Source organism: Porites lutea, chromosome 3, assembly GCF_958299795.1.
Source record: "Porites lutea chromosome 3, jaPorLute2.1, whole genome shotgun sequence".
Classification (NCBI taxonomy): Eukaryota; Metazoa; Cnidaria; class Anthozoa; order Scleractinia; family Poritidae; genus Porites; species Porites lutea.
Window position 1 is genome coordinate 6,137,191 of NC_133203.1, and position 10,788 is coordinate 6,147,978.

The 10,788-nt window shown below is 39.7% G+C and overlaps 1 protein-coding gene and 1 pseudogene across 1 annotated transcript in view; one reads left to right on the forward strand and one right to left on the reverse strand.

Moving 5' to 3' along the window:
- The window catches only part of LOC140931486 (polycystin-1-related protein-like), a 97,878-nt gene extending 87,366 nt beyond the window's left edge, over positions 1-10,512 (reverse strand). The window contains exons 1-5 of the mRNA XM_073381296.1: positions 10,315-10,512; positions 7,260-7,380; positions 4,828-4,923; positions 2,866-3,815; positions 1,036-1,158 (exon numbers count right to left, since the gene is read on the reverse strand). Of these exons, the coding sequence (XP_073237397.1) occupies positions 1,036-1,158; positions 2,866-3,815; positions 4,828-4,923; positions 7,260-7,380; positions 10,315-10,408 (1,384 nt within the window). The 5' untranslated portion in view covers positions 10,409-10,512. The remainder of the gene's footprint in view (positions 1-1,035; positions 1,159-2,865; positions 3,816-4,827; positions 4,924-7,259; positions 7,381-10,314) is intronic.
- LOC140929905 (uncharacterized) lies at positions 5,269-6,011 on the forward strand (annotated as a pseudogene).
- Positions 10,513-10,788: the final 276 nt, after the last annotated feature.

Consider the following 10,788-nt stretch of genomic DNA (forward strand, 5'->3'; position numbering starts at 1 on the left):
ATCATTTATTTTTTAACCAACTCCAAAAAATAATCGGCCCTTTCCGAGTCGCCCTAAGCTCTGTTTCAAAGCGAGGCTACGCGTGAAGCTTTTGATATGAAAATAAGTTTTTATTCTCGTTCAGATACAAATCATTTTCACAAGATTAGAGAAGGCTTGCACTTAGCCTCGTTTAGAAAGTGAGAGTTTTTGCAACTCGGAAACGGCCTATTTTTGACGAGCAGGATTAACATTTACTTAACGACTATTTATTAATAATATTAATTAAACTATTAAATGATTAATCGCTTTGTCACTTGGGTTATTAATTCGCTGTAGCTACCATAAAAGCTTTAGAAGCTTTTAGAGCCTGACGGGTATTTTTCATTGTTTTTACCCGAAGATTGTGAAGATCACACAACGACTAGTCTGACATGAAATGTAGTGTTATACCAGTTTGATACTTGTTTTTATAGGATGAGCTTAGAAAAGACAGGGCCTTCAGTAGCGATGGTCGGAAACACCTCCTCCTTGTAAACTAAGGTTTGGAGGCCTCACTGGAAAACAATTATTTTACTCCTCGTCGCAATATCTGTTTAAACCCTTCCAGCCGAAAGATTCTTTTGAAACTGTGCTTGCAGACATCTGTCATCACGTTGGGTTGGTTTTGTGCATGGTGCAGGAGTTTACTCAGATTGTGTTTGCAGCCCCCGTGGTCGCAATTGCCAGTCTTCGTCATTTTTTCAAGATTGATTAGTTAAGCCACAAATTTAGAACAGTGAGTAGTAAAAAGTTCAAATACACTTTCAACCCCTTATGACTCCCCCTTTTCAACGAGTCACATTAATTCAACTGTTCAGATTAGGACTGGAAAAAATAATATGGCCTTGATTGACATGTAGCAATCAACAACACAAGTGCTCAACAGACATAACAAAAAAATGCAAACACGTGCTCTCTCTAGAGAGCTATTTTTTAAAATAATTGGGACAATATTATTATAGTATTACTAAGATCCCCAATCTCACATATGAACTTTTATCATTTATCACTGACCTTTTAGCTCGTGTTGTATACACACTTTTTGTCTTGCTTCCTTGCTATTAGTCTCACTGGATGCCCTGACTGTCACGTAATAAATTTGCTGAGAGCCAGAAAATACGTGGGACACTGTTGGAACTAAAAACACAAGAATTCTCTTAAAAGCGTTAAGTCGAGCTTGCTTGGAGATAAGATACGAAATGAGGAGGTGATTAATTCTACATGAAACAGGATTTCGTCGCTAAAAGTTTTTCACGTCTTACATTATCAACGGTCAAGTATTCTTCAGGAATTTTTGCTTTCTTTATCGTATTCAACGATCTGTTTCTGAATCGATTGAGTACGCATGTATAAATACACGAAAATCAAATGTCTGGATTCTAGATAAATTACATCCATTGCCAAAGAGCAAACACGTGATGAAAATAGCACGTCATTTGAATCATCGCCGAAAATAAACCGCATGCTCATCACAAGACCCATTTTAGTCTGCGAAAACATCTGTTTCTACTCGCTCTTCGCCACTGGGGACGTTTCGCGAGGAGAAACAGATGTTTTCGCAGGCTAGATCCATTTGCATACAATGAAAGTTTAAAAGACCTGACCAGTTTGCCTCACCATCAACATGTTGCTCATAAAGATTCTTTTTCTCGACCACTCAAGTATTCACTTGTTTCAAAGTAATCAACGCTTTCAAGCGATAGAATTCGTGGACCAGCCCATTCCAGAAAAGCTCAACATTTTTCGCATTAATCTTTCCTAACCATTCTTCATGAAACATGCATGGTGCTCTGACGTGTCACGATTCTTCTTCCCAGTTTCCACGGTTAGGTGCATGACATCATGTCATATCCATGGTTTGTACAACTCTCATCAACCAGAGCCCTCACCATCAGCGTGCAAGAAATCACTCAGTTATACACACTTACGACGAAAGCATGAAAGCAAGGCCTTTTAGGGCGGCATCACAATTAAATTGTATAAAGTGGTAAGAGCGCACCTTACAATAAAATAGTTCTCACAAATACTGCACTGCTGCGCCTTGTTATTATTGTTCCGATAATAGGAAAGTCTTGATGTTTCATGTATTTCCGAAGGACTCTTAGCTTGCCAAAGGTTAGTTTCTCCACTGTCTACCTTCCAATGCACGTTCATTTACAATAACTGCTCCAGGAATATCTTTTGGGGTTAATTTTTAACCTCTAAATCACAAATTGTTCCTGTTTTTGCCACCCTATTTATATTTTGCGGGAGATTTGGTGGCCCTTAGGTCTCACTTTCATGCTTGTCTCATAAGTGTGTATGGCAAAACAGTTATCTACACAGGGCACAGAGGAGTTATTTGTGTCCTTGATTGTTAATTGTAGTTGAATTTTACAGTGGATACCGTGCATCGCCTTTGTTTTTACACTGTTGAATCAAGCAAACAGTCATTTAATCATTCTATAAACATGGTAAAATATTATCTAATGCTTTGGAAAACCACTGAAGGTCATGACTGTGGACTAATAACAGCAGCTAAGATATGATAAAGAGACAAGGCTAGTCTCTTTGTCTTCTCAGCACTTTGTGCCTCCCTCGGAAAGCTTCACTTTCCAAATACGTCAACCTTGGGGCAACATTCATTCCCACCGAGCTTTGGATAATATTTGACCAGATTTGTAACACGATTGCATGGCGGTTTGATCAGTCAAGTTCGTATTCAATTCTACAGTAAACAAAGGCGAATCGTGCTATCAACTGTAAAGTTTTACAATCAAGGTCACCAAAAACTCCTCTGCCCCCTGTGTTATCTATCATTTTCTGATAGTGAAAATGCAAACAGAACAAAGACTTTACCCTCACCTTGAGTTGTCACATTGGCAGATGTGTTGTAGTTAAAATGCCATTCATAGGACACAAGGCATCCTTGCCTCATGTTCAAGAATTTTACTCTGGCTGTCAAAGTCGTGGAGACATTTGCCTCAACATGGATGCACGAACGTCCATCTCTAACTATCTCCACTGAGTCTAAATAATGTTTGACATTCACCTGATGGCTGAGAGAAAGCTGGCTCAGAGCATTTGAAGCTGTAACAGTGACAGTTACATTGCCGCATTGTGTGAAACCATGAGCCACAGTTACACAAGAAGATCCCAAAGAATCAGAACCCGAGGTTGAGTTTGAAACATTGAAAGAAGGGCCTCCATCTCCAAAGTCAAACCTAAATTTGGGTCTTGATCCACTCAAGATTCGATACTTTAGATGCACAACTAAGGTTGGAAACAACGGTGACATATCCGGCGCTTTTGTTCCTTGTTTAACTGCAACAAGTTTTAACCCTGTTATTGGAACCCCTGCAAAGACCAGACTACATGTCTTTTGGTATGAGAACAAGTTACTAGCTTGTACACAGATGTTGTGATTACCAGGAATGATTAACGAGAGCTGTACTGTGCTAAAATTGGTTGTCAAGTTTCCTTCAAGAGCATGCTGTGATGTATTATAAAGCTGACTTCCAGAATACCATTTCACTATAATGATGTCAGCAGTTTGATTAAGTTTTCTGATTTTGTCCAGTCCACTGATCTCATGCACTGGCCTCTTGATTGACAGCCCTGCAATGGCAGTTATTGTAGTATTCACTTTTACTTCTTCAGGTAAGCTGACAGTGAGTGATGCAACCAAGGGCACAGCCAGTGAGTAGACACTGCTTAAGTTTGTCCCTCCACAGGTAATACCGTCGTCATCATCATCATCATCACCATCACCATCACCATCATCATTACCATCACCATCACCATCACCATGGCAACTGCATATAATTAAACATACAGCAAAGTGAGAACTCTGACATATTGAACCACAGGTAGCCCAAGCTCTATGAGTAACACAATGTCCGAGCATTGTGATGACATTTTACATATCACTCATCCACACTGCTAGTGGCCAAAGGACCTTTCAATGTAGAGAGGCCTGACTCTTTGGAATGAGTTGCAGCCTGCACTGAAGCTAAGCAAATCCATGACTGATTTTATGCATTGACTTAGGCAACTGCTTCCGGATATCTCCTGATGCTGAAAAGCCCCATGGGGATGAGCCAATAAAGTATGTATGTATGATTGTATGTTCATAAGTTCAGGGTGTTATTACTAGTTTCTAGCCAGAAAGGAGGACACTGGAAGAGCAGGCCAAGATGTCTCTCAAGGCCAGGAGTCGATTACCCATGGAAAGGCAAAATTGGGACATGTCCCTTCCACTGAAATTTATGAAAGATATCATACTCTGAGGTGTTTGTACATTGCCACAAAATATACAATTGGGTTATTCAAAAAATCCACACCACCCCCTTCCCTGATGGATTGGCACGTTTCTTGACCAACTCCGACCCACACTTCTGGAAACACTAGACCCCTCTCCCACCTGGATTTCCCTTGCAAAAGAGCCCCCCTCCCACCTGAATTTCCAGGTTTTTCCAGGTTATTAGGCTTAAACTGAATTTATATTCAAAAGAATACATGTATCACACAATCACCCCAAGAAGATGTTATTGTGTAATTTATAAAGTTTTATGTGGAACTCAATTAAACAAGCCAGAGAATATAAATAAGCAAAAAAGTTTTTCGACTAGTAGCTCATGATCATTAAAAAAATTGTTTTGACCCTCCTGCCTGGATTTCCATAGTCTTTAGCCACCCCTTACCTTCCTGCCCCATCCAATGAGAATTTCCAGAAAGTGGTACATTGGGGAAGTGTGGATCTTTTCTGGACTTTTTTCATAATCAATTGAGGAGATATCGCTGGAACTTGTTAGTTTCAATACTTACCCTAAGTTGCATAAACTGTGGTTCACCCTACTGTTTTCTTGTATTTGTGAAAGACAAAAACAATGGTTACCATTCTTAACTGCAGCAAACCTAAACCTGGAATGGAAAATGAACATTTTAGCAAGGGCATTAACAGTGGCAATCTAAGGCAGGCTCCCCCCAGGCAGTGCTGGATTCTGAACTCCACACCATGGATTCCGGATTCCAGCCACTGGATTCTAAATTCTTTGTCAGTGGAATATCAAAATATCTGCGGTATGAAGTTTAGCAGATATTTGTTTTCTGCACGTTCTGAATTTGGTATTTTTATTGTGTTTTTCAATGAAGTGTTCAGTAGTTACGTAATACGTGTTAATTGCGTTTCATATATAAGTTGTTGTCAGTTAGTATGTTTTTCCTTCGGGTCTGCACGTCACGCGCTACAACACTGTTCTGTTTAACATGAGTGACGCGGAGGACAGCAATGTTCGTTCTCGTCCGAACCCTGAAGTCGTAGATCCTTCTATTGGAACTGCTATACAGGCTGCCGTTACTCGTTCTATAGGTTCTTTAACCGACAACCTTACACAGGTCATTGAATCTCGGCTTACCGATTTTGCCAAGCGTTTTCAGAGGAAAACAGTTCGTCCGTTGAGCAAGCTGTTAAGAAGGCGCGTCGCGAGCAATACACATGCAAGAGAAAGGGTAACCAGCAGCAGTTAGACCATTCCCTCCAGGTGCTGGACAAGCTAGACGAAGTTTCCGATGCACTGAAGCACAAATCTTATGACAAAGCTAAGGCTGCTTTGGAGTCAGGTAGGGAATTAGTGTCCAAGCGTGTTAAAGCAATAAAGCTAGCCGACAAGAGCGAGTTTGGATGGGCGACGGTCAATGAGTATCTATCCGATGAACTCGCCTCTGACTCAGATGATGAGAAGAGAATTTACCAGGCCGAGAGGAGAGCTGAGAGAAAGGTCACTAAGGAAAAACGTCGTCGTGCCCGTTCTGGCGACAAAGGCAGTGGCTCCGCCTCTACATCTCGGGCGACTTCGTCAAGATACACATCCAGCGATTTGGTTTCATGCCCGGAGGCTAGACCAGCTCGTCGTTTGGGCCCCTGTTTTAAGATAAGTACCCAGCACTTTTTCGCTTTACTATCTTTGTTTCTTTCTTCGTCGATTATGGCGTTACCGCACAGGCCATAATCCAATATTCTCAGTGATTTGCTGCATTTGTGTTATATTTATATTATATTTATATAGGTTAGTGCAGAACTTGGATTCCGGATTCCTTGAGCTACATTTCGGATTCCAAAGCCGAGGATTCCGGATTCCATAAGCAAACTTTCCTGGATTCTGGATTCCACAAGCAGAAATTTCCCAGACTACGGAATCCAGATTCCCTATTCATGTACATCAAGGTTTTAGCCAGAAGGGTGTCCTGCCATCCTATGGACACCCATTTTTGGAAGAAATACAAGGAAAATTCACTTAATCTCTGAAAATTTTATGAGAAAACATGCCTTCTGGACAGACAGTTTTCAATGTCTGGTTAGAAGCCTGTTGTATATGAGGTGAGTATATCATAAGCATGTGACATGCATGACCAAACCATTATTGTTCATTTAAGGAGCTCTGATCCATCAACCAGTTAACGCGATATTTCATCTGATATCCAGAGCAGAAAAAAAAGGCAGGTCTCCACTTTTATCACATGATAAAAGCAGGGCATATAAACATCAAAGTGAAAAACAAGGTAAAGTGCACGGGAGTAAGAGCAGAAAAAGCCCTCCATAAATGGCTAGCAGGGTGCAAAGAAAATCACTTTTACAGCTTGCCATTCGGGCAAGCTGAAGCAAGCATTTACATGTACTAGCCTAAACGTCATTTCAACTAGCCCCAAAAGCTTGTTGACTAGCAGAATTGATTTCACAGTTCTTCTTCAGACTCCTGCTATGCTGTTGTCCAATTTTGTTAATCACTTGTATGATTAGTAATGGTAACAGGACTGAGTGGAGCCCAATTCGGTCTGTAATCATCTGAGTGATTAACAAAATACACGGTCGTCCGATTTGGTTAATCATGAGTATGATTACAGACCAAATTGGATGACACAAAGTTCTGTTACGAACAATCATAACTTTAACAAAATTTGCGATATATTGGGCTCTTTTTTAATCAAAACAGAAGAAATTCCGAGATTTTTTTGCTAGCAAAGAAAAAAAAAAACGATTTAAGTGCGCGCATTATGGCGCGTACTGTCCAATTACTTAGGCATGATGCGTACTGTCCTATTTAATTGTCCTATTAAGGCTGAAATCTGGGCAGTTGATATCCAATCAGATTTAAGAATTTTGTTATAGTTACTATTATAGACCGAATTGGACTCCACTCAGTTCCATTACCATTATTTATCAAAAGCACTGTATCTACAACAGACAATACAATACTTACTTGGAATTTATTACACAGAGGTGGACACAGGAAAATGGTGTCACTTGATCTTCTTGTAATGAATCAACTGATGAATTCAAATCTACTTCACTATTATCGAAGCAGCCAACAAACCAAGGAACTAACGAAAAAACTTGTGTTAGTCAAAGGTCACATAATAGAACTGTACATGGAGCCAAAAGAAATGAGAATGCTTATTTTGAGTCAAATGAATCAATAAGTCATGAGTCCAGTTATAATAAGTCACGTCCAATGTTCTTACCAGGAGTTCATGCACTGGGGTCCACAGGACCCAAAGAGAAGCTAAAAAGGGGTCATGAGGGAGAAAAGCAGGTCACAATTTTTAGATACAGTTAACTCAACATTTTGACAGGTCTGAATATTAGACTGATAAAGATGGGTGTTTTCTAAAGACGCCATAGCCAATAACATTTTGGCTCATATCATAAGGAAATGTACGTATGTGTATGTATGGTCATGTACACTTTGTAATAGGTTTGTTTTCCTTCTTTGCGCCCTTGGCACCCCTTGGGAAGTGCAGCAATGCCGCAATGCTGCGGTCTGGTAAGAACACTGCAGGTCAGCATTGAACATTGACAACAGTGGGGTCAATTAGGGTTGGCGATCGACCATTTGACTTTTAAGAGGGGGTATGGGTGATTTCAGAGAAAAATATCCTGCAGACTGATTGCGAGGAAAAAAATCTTGCAGGGAATACCTGGCAAAAAAAAATTCCTACACTGAAAATATACATTACAGAAACGCGCCCATTGAAAAACGTCGCCCGTGAAAATTGGGGTACCCATTAGGCTTTGCGAGCAAAAACGAAGTTTCAAGGACTACCGTCGTTTTCGGTCTCTTACGAACTTCACAGCGGTTAACTATTCTCACACTTTCAAGAGACAATGCAGAAACAATAGAAGTAGGTTGCCATGGTTTTAAGTGTTGGAATGTCTTTGTCAGTGCTTCAAGTTTATGCAAAGAGAAGCATTTTTCTTCCTCGTGCACTAACATAAAACCCTCGCGAATTCGGTAGTCTCGTGCGAATCGTTTTGATCGTAAAAAAGTTAAAGCTAATCAGAAACCAAAGTATTCTTCACTTAAAAACTCATCTTCACGAAAATCACTCGATAAGATTGAATAAAAATGTTTCCAGCGTTTATAAATATTATTACCAGAAGCGGTATTGTAGTTGTTTTCAAGAGACGGATTAGATCGCTGTTTAGGTTTGGCCGTTAAATATGTAGTTATAGCGTTCTTAAAGAAAGTATCGCTCTTAATTTTGCCTTATACTTTGCTAAAATCAATATCTTAAATGAAGAATGTAAGTGAGAGTGATTTTTCGTCGAATTTGCCCGTAAATTTTAAGGTTTATAATATTATCCAAAACCCGTGACAAAATGTAAACAAACTATTAACGCATCGGTTACACTCATATTTCATCGATCGATTCGAACACCAAGAATTTTGTAAAAGGTAAAAATTCATTTTAAGTCAGTGCATTGAATTATTTATGGCAAAATCAACAACAATCATTGAGGATTTTTCAATTTTGAAGCGTTTAACAGCAAAAAGTCACATGCTAATTCGGAGTAAATTTAGACAGTTTTTAAACAGACTGAGCTATTGTTAGTCGCGTAAAGTTCTATTCTTCATCGAAGAATAGGCAAATGTTGCAGATGTCTGAGCAGGAACAATAACCAGGAAAGGGATATACCCAGGGGATTTCTTGATTGACACTAAATTAACGTCATTTTTCACTTATTTGCATTTTCACGATCGACGTTTTTGAATGGGCGCGTTTCTGTAATGAATGTGTAATGTTGGAAATAAAATCTTGCACTGTTGTATGTCAGGAAAAAAATTCTGTCACCAGAGGTTGGGAAAAAAATTCTTACCCAAACCAAATCAACCATACCCACCCCCCCCCCCAACCCCAACCCTAACCCCAACCCCAACCACCCTTCAAAAGTCAAATGGTCGGCCAATGACTACAAGCCATTGACAGACTAAATTTACAGCCAAAATTTTTTAAAAGATGTCACTGACATATCATTAATGGTTATGTAATGGTCATATGTAATGGTTACCTATATTGCTTCTAACCTAAAAGTTTACAAAATTATTATCACAGCCTGTCAAAAGTTTAGATCAAGAGAGGTTTTGGTTATTTTAACACACTGTTTTTCCGTAGTTTTCTGAAGCGTCCGAAAAGCCCCTTTCCTGAAATGATTTGTTTTAACATATTAAACTGACCGTGCTTCCCCGAAAAAATAGACGAAGGGGAACGCCTGATCGTAGGTTTCTTACAAGAAGTTTGCTCAGAATATATCATAAAGTGTTCAAATGAAAACTCCAAAACTGTCGTTCTTAAATGAAAGAGGCCAAATCTTGAAAGCGCTTAACATCTCTTACTGACTATTTGTTTATTACTGAGTAACAACATGATCGAACACACCGAAGATCTATCTATTAAAAACTGCTTCGCAAAAGACTATTGTCGTGGCAAATTAATAGAGCGATTTCGGAAGGTCAGCTGATGAAACCAATTGAACACGGCATAATAAAGTGACCAATTAGCTACAATAGCTTCGGAAGCGACTCCAATAAAACAGCAATTGTCCATGTTGAATACAAGTGATGACCTACTGGTAAATTTATTATAATCGTGGCACGTGAAGCGAGTCGACTGCTCTTATCTCTACAAAGAACAACTATCTCAGCTGGTTTCGATGCAGAAACCAGTGAAATAGTTTATTCTCTGCCTTTGAGAAACAGAAAACGAAAGAGAAACCCTAGAAAGCGAGGAGACTCTTCGCGTCACTTCTATATCATGTTTATGTACGTTTGACCATGCGTCATGGATGAAAACAGATTTTCCGATGTGAAAAGATTTTGTCAGTAGACTCGTTCTGGCGTGAAGAAAGCATCAATAAACTCTGTGGGACTTCAAGCATATTATTTCCATACCTAGCTAACACAGTATTTGATAACTTTATACGACTAAATAAACGGAACAGGCCACGACTCGAGGAAACGTAATTTACAAGCTCACCTTCGAATTCGCCTTGGTCGCCGGGAGTTGCGCATGCCGCAAGAAAAAAACACAGTAAAATCAGCCCATACAGCAAATGTAGCTTCTTAGCCATTACAGAAATAATTCAACAGCTATTGCGAGCATGTTCTCGCTTTTTTTCAGCGGTAAAACAAGGATATTTTCTCCTCGTATTTTGCCTCTTCTCACATATTGGCATTCCACTAAACAGTTGTAATGAGGTGTCAAATAACGGCAGCATCTAGACCCCAGGGATTTGCGGCGCGGCGACATCACGAAAAGTTTTTTTATCCGGGGGGGTACTTTAGGAATTTCTGGGTGGTGATGTGCCGCTGGGACCATGGCACCCTTAACCTACAACAGAGCTAGTTCACTAAATTTTGCTACCCTATACTAGAGTAAACTCCCCAAGTCCCCCTATCCTAGGGTAACTGTTTCCCTGGTCTAGATAAAATCTTCAACCAACTGATAAGT